The sequence below is a fragment of the Ursus maritimus genome, unplaced genomic scaffold, assembly GCF_017311325.1.
Source record: "Ursus maritimus isolate PB19 unplaced genomic scaffold, ASM1731132v1 scaffold_5, whole genome shotgun sequence".
Classification (NCBI taxonomy): Eukaryota; Metazoa; Chordata; class Mammalia; order Carnivora; family Ursidae; genus Ursus; species Ursus maritimus.
In genome coordinates, this window is record NW_024426663.1 from 81,273,572 (window position 1) to 81,290,377 (window position 16,806).

The 16,806-nt window shown below is 38.5% G+C and overlaps 1 protein-coding gene across 1 annotated transcript; it reads right to left on the minus strand.

Moving 5' to 3' along the window:
• Window positions 1-1,666: 1,666 nt before the first annotated feature.
• On the minus strand, window positions 1,667-3,134 carry LOC103656339 (olfactory receptor 15-like). Its single transcript, XM_008683711.2, has one exon. The coding sequence runs from the start codon at window positions 2,626-2,628 to the stop codon at window positions 1,681-1,683; it is 948 nt and encodes a 315-aa protein (XP_008681933.2). The 5' UTR covers window positions 2,629-3,134; the 3' UTR covers window positions 1,667-1,680.
• Window positions 3,135-16,806: the final 13,672 nt, after the last annotated feature.

Sequence of the window (16,806 nt, forward strand, 5' to 3'; positions counted from 1 at the left end):
AAGAATATTCAATCAAAAGAAGAGAGTCTCTTCAATAAATGGTGATGGGAATATTGGACAGTCACATGCAGAAGAATGAATCTGGACCATTTTCTTACACCATACACAAAGATAAACTCAAAGTGGATGAAAGACTTCAATGTGAGACAGGAATCCATCAACATCCTAGAGGAGAATTTGGGCAGTAATCTCTTCAACATTAGCCACAGTGACTTGTTTCAAGATACTTCCCTAAAGGCAAGGGAAACAAAAGGAATGAATTATTGGGATTTCATCAACTTAAAACCTTCTGCACAGCAAAGGAACCAGTCAACAAAACTAAGAGGTAACACATAAAATGGGAGGAGAGATTTGTAAATGACATTATGGATAAAAGACTAGTATCCAAGTTCTCTAAGGAACTTCTCTAACTCAACAGCCCCCAAACAGATAATCCTATCAAAAATGCACAGAAAACATGAACAAACACTTCTTCAAAGAAAACACAGAAATGGCTGACAGACACATGAAAATATGTTCAATGTCACTAGCTTTCAGGGAAATACAAATCAAAACCACAATGAGATACCACCTTAACCTAGTTAGAATGGGCAAAATTAACAAGAGAGGAGACAACAAATGTTGTTGAGATTGTGGAGAAAGGGGAACTCTCCTACCCTGATAGTGGGAATGCAAGGTGCTACAGCCTCTCTGGAAAACAGTATGGAGGTTGCTGAAGATGTTAAAAATACAGCTACTTTACATTTGAACAATTGAACTGCTATGTATTTACCTGAAAGATACAGATGTAGGAAAAAGAAGAGGCATATTCGCCACAATGTTCATAGCAGCAATGTCTGTAATAGCTAAACTGTGGAAGGAACCGAGATGCCCTTCAACAGATGAATGGATAGGGAAGACTTGGCTCATATATACAAGGTAAGATTACTCAGCCATCAGAAAGGATGAATACCCACCATTTGCATCGACATGGATGGAACTGTAGGGGATTATGCTACGTGAAATAAGTAGAGCAGAGAAAGACAATGATCATATGGTTTCACTCATATGCATAACATAAGGAATAGTACAGAAGACCAAAGCAGAAGGGAGGTGAAACTGAATGAAAAGAAACCAGAGAGGAGACAAACCACGAAATACTCTGGACTCCTGGAAAGAAACTGAAGATTACAGAATTTAGGGGTTGGGGAATGGCGTAACAAGGTGATGGATATTACGGAGGGTGCCCGTGGTGATGGTCACTGCGTGTTATACACAACTAAGGAACTGTTGAACACTACATCAAAAACTAACGCTGTATTATATGTTGCCCAACTGAGCATAATAAAAAAATAAATATATAAGAACAAAGGAGAAACAAAAACAAAACAACCAAAAAAAAAAAGAAAAATATTCTTCAAAAGTTAACCAAAAATAATATTTCCCCCCTAGCACATATTCTAATACTTTTTACATGTCAAAAACTGCTAACATAGTATAATAAAAAAAAAACCTGCATTATATATGTACGATTGTTTTAAACAAAAGGTCATGTGAAATCATAGGAATAAAGAATAAGTCACAAATTATTCTTCTGAACAAAAACTGCTGTTTTGTAAAATAATGATTCAATGACTCATTTAGAGTATGAGAACATCATGATTTTTGACATCCTTTTGTTGTTGTTCAATAGGTCGTTTTTCATTTGTGTATCCCTTTCTTCAACAGTCTTTGCAGAGCATCCTTCACTTCTTTGTTCCTTAGGGTGTAGATGAGAGGGTTCAATAATGGTGTGACCAAAGTATAGAAGAAAGTGAAGGCCTTGCCATAATTTGAAGCAAAGTCATTCTTAGGGTCTGTGTAAACTATGGCCACTGTCCCATAAAACATGAAGACCACAGTAAGGTGGGAAGAACAGGTGGCAATGGCTTTTTTCCTTCCCTCCTCTGACTGGAGTTTCCCCAAGGCTTGAGCTATGTAGGCATAAGAAGTCAGGATCATTCCCACTGGCATGATGGTGAAAAGGTAAGCAGAGATGGTAATTTGCCACTCAATGGCAGAGGTTTCTCCACATGCCAGGCGTAGGAAGGTGGGCACTTCACAAAGAAAATCATCCAGGTGGTGGTGAGTGCAAACAGGAAGCTGGAATGTGATGGGAGATTGGATTACAGATTCCATCAGGCCAGACAGCCAGGCTATTATCACCAGTTTCCAACAGAACCGATGATGCATGATGATGGTATAGCGCAGGGGCTGGCAAATAGCAACATAGCGGTCAAAGGCCATCACCACCAACATGATACCTTCTGTTGCACCAAGACAGAGCAACACAGCAAGTTGAATGACACAGCCTGTGTAGGTGATGCTCTTGTCTGGCCCCCACAAATTAGACAACATCTGAGGCACAGCAGTTGTAGTGAAGCAGAGATCCAAGAAGGAAAGATTGCTAAGAAAGAAGTACATGGGAGTGTAGAGACGAGGATCCACACAAGAGAGCAAGATAATGGTTGAGTTGGAGAGGATGATCATGGTGTACAAAATGATCACTATCCAGAAAAGAATAATTTCTAGATGGGGCCATTTAGTGAAGCCGAGAAGGATGAAGCCAACTTGGAAACTGTTGTTTGTCATTGCTATTGCTTTTGACATTGGGGTTTGGACATAATTGTCAGTAAGATTTTTTGAATGAATTTCACAGAAAGGCTATAGTACAACCATTATTACTTTCCCAGGTGGTCTTGGGACATGGAACGTTTGGATAATTTTCCTTGTATCATAGTGGTGGTATACAATCTCTCCTCCATACATTTGTGGTTTTTATACCAAAGTGGTGTTAATAAGACTCTGATGAGGAAAATAAAAACAAGATAAATGTAGCTAAAATTAAATCTCCTTACAACTTAGATCCCAGTGGTAAATACCTAAACCATGCGGAGTGGGACACTCCAAGGAACTCATGGCTGCTTTAATGTTGATGTTTCATCGGAGACTAAAGAAAAGTTTGCTACTTATCTTAACAATAGCCAGACCTCCAAGATCCTGTAGACTTCAGCGTACAGAAATCCATAGAAACTTGCATGATCTCTACCTCCACTCCCTCCACAAACTTAAAAATATGTAATTATTCACTCCTCACAATGGCAAGTGCGGCTCTTTCTGCCCAAGGGTCCTGTCACCTTTTCCAGTATACGACATCTCAAGAATTCTTTCTTGACCATTGCACTCGATGGGCCCCCATCAATATTACCCTGGGGATTCTTCTCTGGGATGTAATCACAGCATTCCCAATGAATACCCTTATGCAATTAACATAGATCATATTCATGTTCTTCCCAGATTTTACTTTAAGCTACATATGCAGTATCTCTTCAGAATATTTGGAATGAAATGTTGCATACAAATAATCCTCATACATTGCATGGTTTTAATATGAGTTTTTTGGTGAGGTAATAAGAATATGAGAAATGGTGATTATCCCAGGAACAAAGCCCTTCTGCTCTAAATATAGACTCTAAACAGTGAGACTTTGAACATAAATCAACTTATGAGTGTCTGAAGAACAACCTTGGGATAGAAAACATACCAGATTTAAATGAAACCAAGGTTGTTTAACCTTAACTAAATTCACTTAAATTGCTTTAAGTAAACAAGTTTAAAAATTGTAACTATGATATATAAATAAGTCAATTTGGCAAATTTACAGAGACACAATGACTCATGTGTGTGTTGTGACATGCAAATTATACAATAAATACACAGCATGGAATTATTAATAATGAATAGCAAATAATTATTATATGCATATCTTAAAATACATATTTTTCCATAAAGTTCCACAGAAATTAGCATAGTTTCCCTTCACATCTAAGGAAATGTTATGCCTTCTGAATTTACGGAACTCTGACCTTTTATTTCTTTATATTGTAATTATTCCATCTTAAAAAAGGCATTACCTGCATTGCCTCTTAATTATAGGAAACAAACTGAGGGTTGCTGGAGGGGAGTTTGGTGGGGGAGCTGGGGTAACTGGGTGATGGGCATTAAGGGAGACCCTTGATGTAATGAGCCCTGGGTGTTCTATGTAACTGATGATTCACTAAACTCTACCTCTGAAGCTAGTAATACACTGTATGTTAATTAATTGATTTTAAATAAATTAAAAAATGGTGTTACCTGTTTGGAAAGCAGATCGGTGGTGAAGTTGGCCAAAATAAGCCTGCTGATGAGTCACTTGTGAACCTTCCTGCCTTGAGATCTTCTCGTAGGCTCCCTCATTCTGAGTGACTCCCCAGTTAAATATATGGCACAGTGTGGGCATTAAAAGATAGGAAGAACAGGTATGAACCCCCTTTTCCATTTAGGAAAAAAAAAATAGGAGCACTGTGGGGACTGGCATTCTCAGAAGTTCCCTGGGGATCTGTCTCTGAAGGGAATTAGTTCTCAGTCCCAAAATGTTACAGAGGTATAGACAATGAAAAACACACTTCCCTGGTTTTCAGTAAATGAACTGAGGCAACACATTAACTGTTTTCAGTAGGCTGTTTTAAAGTGATCCTCAATGGCTTAATTAAGCAATTTGTTTATTATATATCCTATAAGTTTTGCCACTCTTTATTTATTCACACTACAAATATTCACTGAGTGGCTGTTGGGTGACCATCGCTGTATGGGTTATTAGTCATATAATTGGCACAAAGGAAAATCAGAAAGAATTAAGACAATATTCTTTATCTGTCTGATACTAATTGCATGTGGTTTTTATTACAAAAATAGTCAGAAGGCAATGCAATGTTGGGTAACAAAGCTATACAGGACTGTTAAACTGTTCATTAATTGTTCTATTAAAGCTGTATACAATATATGAACATCTTAAATACATTTTAAAACCAATTTCTGAATAAAATTCAATAATACCTTTACATCAAAAACCAGGGATGTACTGTATGGTGACTAACATAATATAATAAAAAAAACATTTAAAAAATTTAATAATACCTTAAAAACAGCAACATATTACTGTAAAGTACAAAACGTTTAGCTTTAGGCCACATCATATATCAAAAGTAAAAAGTAGTGAAGCAATAAAATAGGAAAACATAATAAAATCATATTAGGAAGTTACAATATGATATATAAATATTTAAACTTGTTTCCTTTAAAAATGTGTGAACATGATATTTCTGTGAAATGGTATTCAAATACTATGCATGAGACATACAGACAGAAATGTAAAACAAATATAAAGATTAATTTTGATCCAGATTAATATTGGTTAGAAATTAATAAACATAAAGTTAAATTTAAAAATTATCTTAGGAAATGAAGAACAGATAACAGCTAAAACTGGTTAAGACCAGAAAAGATCCTCAAAAATCTCTAAGAAAAAAAATCAGAAAAAAAGAAAAGATAAAAAAGCAAATGAAGGAATTGTAAAATAAATAAATAAATAAATAAATAAATAAATAAATAAATAAATAAAATAGAATTACTGTTTGGAAAAATATAAGTAACTAAATATAATGGAACATATACTCCTATATTACAAAATGTGATAAACATTACAAATATCTATATATTTTGGATATAAGTATGGGATTATAGGAATAATTGTAGAATCCGTAGGAATTGGAGGGGAAATATCAGGTCATCTACTTGGAGTCAAATGAGATGATCAGTGTATTTTCTTTAATAATAGAAAATAATAAAATAATGCAGCAGCATTTACCAAAATTTTATTGCCTTACCCGTTGAATAGGAATTAATGTTTTGTAACTTAAAAAAAATTTTTTATTATGTTATGTTAGTCACCATACAGTACATCATTAGATTTTGATGTAGTGTTCCATGATTCATTGTTTGCGTATAACACCCAGTGCTCCATGCAAACGTGCCCTCCTTAATACCCATCACTGGGCTAGCCCAATCCCCACCGCACTCCCCTCTGAAGCCCTCACTTTGTTTCCCAGAGTCCATATTCCCTCCTGGTTCATTCCCCCTCTTGTTTACCCCCTTCATTCTTCCCTTTGTTCTCCTACTGATCTCCCTGCTATTCCTTATGTTCCATAAATGTGTGAAACCATATGATAATTGTCTTTCTCTGCTTGGCTTATTTAACTAAGCATGATCTCTTCCAGTCCCGTCCATGTAGTCATTCTTTCTGATGTCTGAGTAATATTCCATTGTATATTGGACCGCATCTTCTTAGTCCATTCATTTCTTGAAGGGCATCATGGCTCCTTCCACAATTTAGCTATTGTGGACAGCTGCTATGAACATTGGGGTGCATATGGCCCTTCTCTTCACTACATTGATATCTGTGGGGTAAGTAGTGCAATTGCTGGGTCATATTGTAGCTCTATTTTTAACTTTTTGAGGGACCTCCACACTGTTTTCCAAAGTGGCTGTACCAGCTTGCATTCCCACCAACAGTGTGAGAGGGTTCCCCTTTCTGCACATCCTCTCCAACATTTCTTGTTTCTTGCCTTGTCCATTTTTTCCATTCTAACTGGCATAAGGTGGTATCTCAGTGTGGTTTTGATTTGAATTTCCCTGATGGCTAATGATTTTGAACATTTTTTCATGTGTCTGTTAGGCATTTGTATGTCTTCATTGGAAAATTGACTGTTCATATCTTCTGCCCATTTTTTGATTTGATTATTTCTTTCTTGTGGATTGAGTTTGAGACATTCTTTGTAGATCTTGGATACCAGTCTTTTATCTGAAGTGTCATTTGCAAAAATCTTCTCCCATTCTGTGGGTTGCCTCTTTGTTTTGGTGACTGTTTCCTTTGCTGTGCAGAAGATTTTTATCTTGATGAAGTCCCACAAGTTCATTTTTTATTTTGTTTCTCTTGCCTTTGGAGATGTGTCATGAAAGAAGTTGCTGTGGCTGATGTCAAAGAGGTTACAGCCTATGTTCTCCTCTAGGATTTTGATGGATTCCTGTCTCACATCGAGGTCTTTCATCCATTTGGAGTTTATCTTTGTGTATGGTATGAAAGAGTGGTCAAGTTTCATTCTTTTGCATATAGCTGTCCAATTTTCCCAGCACCATTTATTGAAGAGATTGTCTTTTTTTCCCCACTGGATGTTTTTTCCTGCTTTGTCAAAGCTAAGTTGACCATAGAGCCAAAGGTCCATATTCTGTTCCATTGGTCTATGTGTCTGTTTTTGTGCCAGTACCATGTTGTCTTGGTGATCACAGCTTTTGTAGTATAGCTTGAAATCAGGCAACGTAATGTCCCCAGCTTTGTTTTTCCTTTTCAACATTTCCTTGGCAATTTGGGGCCTTTTCTGGCTCCACACAAATTTTAGGATTTTTTGTTCCAGCTCTTTTAAAAATTTATTGGTATTTTGATCTGGATGGTGTTGAATGAGTAGATTGCTCTGGGTAGTATAGACATTTTAATTATGTTTATCTTCTGATACATGAGCATGGAATGTTTTTCCACCTTTTTGTGTCTTCTTCAATGTCTTTCATCAGTGTTCTGTAGTTTCTAGAATATAGATCCTTTACATCTCTGGTTAAGTTAATTCTGAGATACCGTATGATTTTTGGTGATATTGTAAATGGGATGGATTCCCTAATTTCTCTTTCTTCAGTTTCACTGTTTGCCACACACAAAAGTGATTGACTGCTTTTCCCTGAGGGTACACTGAAGAGTGTGAGCCATGATTTTTTAACTCCAGGGCTGGAGATTGCGGTACCACCATTTTCATTTTCATCCTCTAAAGCAGTGCAGAAAGACTTTAGGGAACATAAGCCACATAGAGAAACCTGAAGCAGCTTACACTGAGCTCAGTTCCCTGGCCAGGGTGGTGTAACTCAGTCCAGGCAAAGACACCTGTAAATCAGTGCAACAGGCCCCTCCCCAAGAAGACCAGCAGAAACATCAGGCTAATACCAGTTTATGGGCCACACAGAATTGAAAAAACTCCTGTGCTAGGAGAAAATACTATATAGAAATAAAGATTTGGGTTTTTTTAATGATTTTTTAGTCTCTCAGTTTAAAATTTTCTTTTTCTTTTAATTCCTTTTTGACTAGTTTCTTATTTTATCACCTCTTTCTAACGTCTTCTTAAAAAATTTTCGTTGTTATATTTAAATTTTATGAATGTATTCTTCATTTTGGTCTTCCTTTCCCTGTATTCCATTTTGTGTTTGTAAAACAAAACAAAGACACCTGAGAACCAGTGCAAAAGGCCACTCCCCCAGACGACAATCAGGATCATCAGGCGAATGCCAAGTTTACACATTACTCAGAATTGAACAACTCCTGCCCTAGAGGAAAATATAGAACTTGAGGGTCATTCTCATGATTCTTTAATCTTTTAGTTGAAATTTCCTTTTCTTCCCTTTTAAACTAGTTTCTTATTTTATGAACTATTTTTAATGTATCTTTGGGTTCAAAATGATCTCTTGTAGACAGCAAATGGATGGGTCATTTCTTTTTATCCAATCTGCAACCCTGTGGCATTTATGAGAGCATTCAGGCCATTTACATTGAGACTGAGTATTGAGATATATGATTTTAATGATGCCATGTTGCCAGTAAAGTCTTTTTTCTATCAGTTGTGACTTTCTGTTCTGTATCACTCTTGGGGCCTTTTTACCTTTATAGAACCCCCCTTAATATCTCTTGTAGGGCTGGTTTTGTGGTTACGAAATTGGTCAATGACTGGCGATTCCGAAAGGTCTTTATTTCTCAATCAATTCTGAATGACAGCCTTGCTGGATAAAGGATCCTTGGCTTCATGTTTTTCTCTGAAAGAGCTTTAAAAATGCCCCCCCAACCCTTTCTCTCATTCCAGGTCTGTGTAGACAGATCTGATGTAATTCTGATACCTTTGCCTTGGTATGTGAGAGATTTCCTTGCCCTGGCCACTTTCAATACTGCATCCTTGGATCTAATATTTGTGAGTTGCACTATGACATGACATGGCATAGGTTTGTTGTGGTTGAGCTTGGGAGGGGTCCTCTCTGCCTCTTGGACATGAATGCTTGTTTCCCTTGCTAGATTAGGGAAGTTTTCAGTTACAATTTGTTCAAATATCTCTTCTAGACCTCTCTCTTTCTCCACCCCCACAGGGATGCCGATGATTCTGACATTGGAATGTTTCATTGAGTCAGTAATCTCCTGTAACCTACACTCATGGGCGTGGATTTTTTTAAGTCCAGATTCTATTTTAGCTTTTCTACTAACCCATCCTCCAATTCGCTAATACGTTCTTCTGCCTCAGTGACCCTGGCCGTAAGAGCCTCTAGTTTTGCCTGCATTTGGCTCATAGAATTTTAAATTTCTGCTAGATTCACTCTCATTTCCATCCTTAGAGATTCTATATTCTCATTAACATTTTCAGTAATACTTTTTTCAAGTCTACACATCGTCTTGACCATTGTTACTCTGAATTCCATTTCTGATAATTTAGTTGTATCCATATCCATTAGTTCTGTGGCAGATGCCACAGACTCATTGTCTTTTCTTTGCTGGGGGGGATTTCTCCTTCTCCTCATTCTGATGAGGAGAAGTTGCTGGGTTGTCCAGAGCCCAAATTATTGATCAGGACCCAGGCCATGCTCCCTTGTTTTATAGGGCTCTTAGGGATGTGGGCTTCTTGATTTTTCAGCCTGCCTTCTGGGGGAGGGGTCAACCACGCTGATACTCAGGCAACCCTGTTTGGGTAGAGTCTCCCTGTCTCTTGTGAGGGGGGTTGGGGATGGGCACCCTGTGAGCTGGTCTTTCCAGGCTTTTGTTCTCTGGTGGCTTTCCCTGGCTGTTTGCTGTGCCTCTTCTGAGAGACAGAGCAGCAGTGGCTGAATCTCAGCCTCTGTCACAGAACAGAGGGGATTGCTGACCGTTCTCCACTGATGATCTGGCCACTTTAACTCTGTTTCTGTTGGTGCTGCTCAACCCTGCAGCGTCCTGGGATGTGCGCCCCACACCCGGCGTCCCAGCCCTCATTTCCAGGGCTTGTCTCTCTCTGTCCTTTGTGTTTCTAACACAGTCAGCTGCCAGATGCCCCCTGCATGCTCCAGGAGCTCCCAGTCTCAGTCTGGTTCCAGTGAGCACACGGGGCTCCGTGAAAAGTCTGGTGGTGCATGCTCCCCGCTCACGGTCATAGTCTGTTCTCTCGTGGGTGCCAGTCCGCAAGTTCGCCCGCTCCCCCGTGCAGGTGGCTACTGCTTCCTGGTGCCCGAACGCAGCAGCTCCCTCCCCCTTCCATTTATCTTCCAATATCTGTGCGCGGTTTCATGGCTCCCCACTTTGTACCTCAATACTCAGCGCTGGAGATTTTCATATGTAGAGATCCAGATGTATCTTCCTGTGTCTCAGGCTGATTCCGTGGATGTTCAGGCTGGTCTGGTACCTATCCAACTCGACTCAGGGGACCGGCTGAAAAAGGGGTCCCCTAATCCTCTGCCATCTTCCCATCCCCCCCAGTCTACCTGTTTTATTTTATTCTTTTTTGACCTTTTTTTTTTCCTTTTTGGTTTATGTATTTTGTTGTTGTTGTTGTTCTCTTGTTCATCTGTTCTTCCCCGGACAAAATGACCAGAAGGAAAAATTCCCAGAAAAGAGAACAAGGGGCAGTACTTGCTGCCAGAGTCTTCATAAACATGGATATTGGTGCAATGCTGGATCTAGAATTCAGAATAATGATTATAAAGTTACTAGATGGGCTTGAAAAAAACACAGAGGATCCCTTTCTGGAGAAATAAAATAACTAAGATTGAATCAGGTTGAAATAAAAAAGGGTATTGCAGAGATGCAATCAACAGTAGAGGTTCCTACAGCTAGGGTACCTGAGGCACAAGGGAGAGTCAGTGACATAGCAGACATGATAGAAAGTAAGGAATCCGAGGAAAGGAGAGGAAAACAACAACTGGATCATGAGGGGAGGCTTCAAGAAATCAGTGATACCATAAAACAAAACAATATTAGAATAATTGGGGTCTGAGAGGAAGAGGAAAGACGGAGAGAGAGACAGAAGGTATTTGAGCAAATCATAGCTGAGAACTTTCCTAATCTGGGTAAGTAAACAGGCATTCAAGTCCAGGGGGTAAGGAGAACCCCCCTCAAAATCTATAAAAATACATCAACACCCCAACATATAATAGTGAAGCTTGCACATTTCAGAGAGAAAGAGAAAATCCTGAAAGCAGCTTGAAGACAAGAAGTCCTTAACTATCAAATGTGGGAATGTTAGACTGGTAGAACACCTATCCACAGAGACCTGGGAGGCCAGAAAGGGCTGGCATGATATATTCAGAGTACTCCATTAGAAAACCATGCAGCGAAGAATACTTTATCCAGCAAGGCTGTCATTCAGAATGGAAGGGAAGATAAAGAGCTTCCAGGACAAACAGAAACTAACACCTGATCGCTGGGTGTTATACTCAACTAATGAATCATTGAGCTCTACATCGAAAACTACTGACGTAATATATGTCCACTAATTGAATTTAAATGAAATAAATAAGAGGAGAAGGCAAGATGGTGGAGGAGTAGGAAACCCCATTTCAACTGTTCCCCTGAATTTAGCTGGATATCTATCAAACCATTTTGAACACCAACAAAATCAGCCTGAGAGGTATGAATATATATCTGGATCTCTACAAGCAGAAAAGCGACTGCTTATTGTAAGATTGGACATGGGGAGTCATGGATCAGCAGGGAGATATTGGAGGATAGACAGAAGGGGAAGGAAACCTCCATAAGCTGGCTCCTGGAAAGTGATATAACACTGGAGCACAAACTTGGAACCCTTAGAAATCTGCTCTAGTGAGAGACATCCCTCTCTGAAAGGGGCTCCTGAAATGAAAAGGCAGAAATCTAGGTAAGGCATTGGGGTCTCAGGATATAAGGAACAGCAGAGCAAAAAGGGGATTGTTGAAGTAGTAAATTTCCTGAGCAGTGGAACCAGGAAACAGGTTATGGTCAGCAAGCCCACGAAGGGACTTTCAGCTCCAACCGCCGAAACCATGAGCTGGAGTGGTCAATGATCACTCTTTTGTTGGACAACCTGAAAAAAATCTGAAACCTGCACCTGAGACCAGGCAAAAACTTGCAGAGCAGTAGCGGCTTGGAAAGGACTTTAGAGCAGCACCCAAAAGATCCAGGACCTTCAGGTGTCTGCGCAAGCACGTGGCTGCTTGAGTTCTTAGAATCACAAAGGGCAGTGGCACTCCCAATACCTCTGAGAAAGTTTCTGTGAACGCATACCAGGGAAGGCTGTGGTTTTCCATGGTGCATAGATAGAGAAGACACTTTTTCATAGAGAAGACACTTTATTAAAGAGGACAGATTGTGAATTTTCTGCTCTGGGCCAGAGTTTTGGTCAAGGCCTTTTTTTTCTGATCCTCTGAGGAGGTATGGGAAGCCCTCAGGGAACAAAAACCACACAGAGGAACAGTTTCACTGAGCCCAATCCTCTGACACGGGGTGGGGCAACTCTGCACAGGCAGGGTTACCTGAGAAACAGCTCAGTAGCCCACACCCCAAGAAGACAGGTGGTAAGAACAGGTGGACGACAATCATATGGATCCTATAAGATTGTAAAATCCCGATACCAGGGAAAATTGTATATTGAGGTTCAGGAGTGGACTTATGATTATTTATTTTTCAGATAAAATTCTCCATTCCTTTCATTTCGTTTTTTATGCTTTTTCTGTTTTTTTCTTTTTACTTTCTTCTTATTTCTACTAGATGTTTATTATATCAACTTATATTTCATAGTCACTTTTTACTTGTATTTTCACAACTATATATTATAGATATGTTATTTATTTGAGACTTTTTTCACTCTATTCAATTTTCTTATATATATATACACACACACACACACACACACGAGTTTTACTTTTCTTGTAATTTTTGGATGTATTGTCCTCTAACACACAGACCAAAATACACTTGTAATTTTTGGGTGTATTGTCCTCTAACACACAGACCAAAATACACCCAGGAACAACTGAAACACTACACTTAGAGAATAAAGCCCCCTTACACTTACCCTCTTTTTTACTTGAATTTTAAGTTTTTTAAACTTTATTATTGTGTTTTATTTTGGCTTTGTTTTTCTGTGGTGGCTTTCAAAAAGGCCAGATTTTGCTAAGGTGCACCTTGCTTGAATCATAGTTGATATTTTGGACTCTGCTCAATCACTAACCATCCCCCAACAGAATGACTAGGAGGAGGACTCTTAATGAGGAAAACAAAGAGAGACAATATCCTCTGCCACTGAACTAATGGATATGGATATAAGCAAGATGTCAGAGATAGAACTTGGGATAACAAACATAAAGACAATAGCTAGGGTTGAAAAAGCATTAGTGACATTATAGAATCTCTAAAAGCAGATATGATCTAAACAGTCCAAACTAAAAAAAAAATGCTATGAATGAAATGAAGTCTAAATGGGATTCTCTAACAGCCAGGGTAAATGAGGCAGATGAGAAAATCAATGATATAGAAGATAAGCTGATGGAATGAAAGGAAGTTGAGGAAAAGAGAGGTAGGCTGCTAGTAGCACATGAGAAAAGGATTGGAAAGATTAATGATTCCATGAAACCTTCCCATATAAGAATTATTGGGATCCCTGAAGGGTTGGAGAGAGACAGAGAGAGAGACAGAGAGAGAAGGTGTCTTTGAGCAAGTCAGAGCTGAGAACTTCCCTAATCTGGGGAAGAAAACAAGCATTTGAGTCCAAGAGGCAGAGAGGACCCTTCTGCCCCCCCCCCAAAAAAATAGACCAACAGCCTGACATATAATAGTGAAGCCTGCAAATTTTACAGCCAAAGAAACTATCCTGAGAGTAGCTAGGGAGATGAGGTTCTTTACATATGGAGGAATGAACATCAAAATAAATCACATCTGTCCACAGAGTCTAGTAAGCCAGAAAGGGCTGGCAAGACATATTCAGGGCCCTAAATGAAAAGAACATGCAGCCAAGAATACTTTATCCAGTAAGAAGTTATTGAGGACAGGTGGAGAGATAAAGAGCTTTCAGGACAGACAGAAATTGAAGAATATGTGACCACCAAGTCAGCCCTACAAGAATTATTAAAAGGGATTCTGCAGTCGAAGAGAGAACCCAAGAGTCACAGAGGCCAGAAAGAAACAGAGAAAATGTAGAGAAACAGGGACTTTACAGGCAATACAGTGGCACCAAATTTATATCTTTCAATAGTTACTCTACTTGTAGATGGGCTGAATGTTCCCATGAAAAGACACTCGATTTTAGAATGGATAAAAAGCAGGACTTATCCATATGCTGTCTACAAGAGACTCATTTTGAACCTAAAGACACCTCCAGATGGAAAATGAGGGGATGGAGAACCATTTACCACGGTAATGGATCTCAAAAGAAAACCGGAGTAGCGATCCTTATATCTGGCAAATTAGATTTCAAACCATAGACCATAGTAAGAGATGTAGAAGGACACTCTAGATTATACTTATAGGTTCTCTCCAACAAGAAGATCTAGCAATTGTAAATATCTACGCCCCCAACATGGGAGCAGCCCATTATATACAGCAATTAATAACCAAAATAAAGAAACACATGGATAATAATACGATAATAGTAGGAAACTCTAACACACCACTCACAGCAATAGACAGATCATCTAAGCAGAAGATCAACAAAAAACAAAGAGCTTTGAAATACACATCGGACCAGATGGACTTCGTAGAAATATACAGAGCATTCCATCCTAAAACAATAGACTACACATTCTTCTCAAGTGCACATGGAATGTTCTCCAGAATAGATCACATACTGGGTCACAAATCAGATCTTAACCTATACCAAAAGATTCAGATTATCCCATGCATATTTCTCAGGCCACAGTGCTTTGAAACTGGAACTCAGCCACAAGAAGAAATTTGGATAAACTCAAACACTTTGAAGTTAAAGAGCATCCTGCTAAAGAATTATAGGGTCAACCAGGATGTTAATGAAGAACTTAAACAATTCATTGAATATATTGAGAATAAAAACACATAGGTCTAAAACCTATGGGATACTGCAAAGGCAGTCCTATGATAAAAGTACGTAGTCATCTAAGGCACTATCAAGAAATTAGAAAACCCCGGAGAAAGAACAGCAAATAAGACCTAAGCCGAACAAGAGAAGAGAAATCATAAAGATTAGAGCAGAAATCATTGAAATAGAAACCAGAAAAACAGTAGAACAGATCAATGAAACTAGAAGTTCATTCTTTGTAAGAATTAATAAGATCAATTAACATCTGGCCAGACTTATCCAAGAGAAAATGGAAGGACCAAAATCAATAAAATCCAGAATGAAAGGGGTGAGATCACGACTAAGACCAAGGAAACAGAAACAACTATTAGAAATTATTACAAGCAAGTATATGTCAAAAATTAAGCTATCTGGAAGAGATGGGTGCATTCCTGGAAAATTACAAACTATCAACCCTGAAATAGGAAGAAATAAACAATCTGAACAGATCAATAACCATCATGGGAATTGAAACAGTCATCAAGAACCTCCCAACAAACAAGAGTCCTAGGCCAGTTGGCTTCCCAGGGGATTCTACCAAACATTTAAAGAAGAAATCATAACTATTCTACTGAAGCTGTTTCCAAAAACAGGAATGGAAGGAAAACTTCCAAACTTGTTCTATGAGGACAGCATAGCTTGATTCCAAAACCAGATAAAGACCTCATCAAAAAGGAGAATTACAGACCAATATCCCTGATGAATATGAATGCCAAAATACTCACCAAGTTACTTACCAATGTCCCAACAGTAGAATAAAAGGATTATTCACCATGACAAAGTGGGATTTATTCCTGGGCTGCAAGGTCATTCAATAATCACAAATCAATCAGTGTGATAGATCACATTAACCAAAGAAAAGAGAATAACCATATGATCCTCTCTATTGATGCAAAAAAGCATCTGACAAAACACAGCATCCTTTCTTGATTAAACTTTCCACAGTGTAGGGAACATACCCCACTATCATAAAAGCCATATATGGAAAGCTCACATCAAATATCATTCTCAATGGGGAAAAACTGAGAGCTTTTACCTTAAGGTCAGGAACACACATGGATTCCCACTCTCACTGTTATTATTCAAGATATTACTAGAAATCCTAGCCTCATCAATCAGACAACAAATATTTAAAAATATTCAAATTGGCAAAGAAGTACTTAAACTCTCTCTCTTCCAGATGACATAATACTGTCTGTGGAAAACCCCCAAATTGGGAGAACTCCTACAGCAATTCAGCAACATGGCAGGTACAAAATCAATGCACAGAAATCGGTTTCATTTCTATACGCTAACTATGTAACCGAAGAAAGAGAAATTAAGGAATCAATCCCGTTTAGAATAGCACCAAAAATCCATAAGATACTTAGGAATAAACCTAACCAATGATGTAAAGGGTCTGTACTCTAGAAACTATGGAACACTTATGAAGGAATTTGAGGAAGACACAAAAAGATGGAAAAATATTCCATGCTCATGGATTAGAGAAATAAACTTTTTGAAAATGTGTATGCTGTCCAGAGCAATCTGCACGTTCAATGCAATCCCTATCAAAATACCATCAATATTTTTCACAGACTGGAACAGACAATCCTAAGATTTGTATGGAACCAGAAAATACCCTGAATTGCCAGGGGAATGTTTAAAAGAATCCAAAGCTGCAGGCATCACAATACCTGACTTCAAGTTGTGAGCATCAAGGCAGCATGGTGTTGGCACAAAAACAGACACATAGATCAAAGGAACAGAATCGAATACCCAGGAATGGACCTTCAAATCTATGGTCAAGTAATCTTCTACA

What these genes read in the sequence shown, in the direction of transcription:
- LOC103656339 (XM_008683711.2), bottom strand. Translation starts at nt 2,628, where the DNA reads ATGTCAAAAGCAATAGCAATGACAAACAACAGTTTCCAAGTTGGCTTC.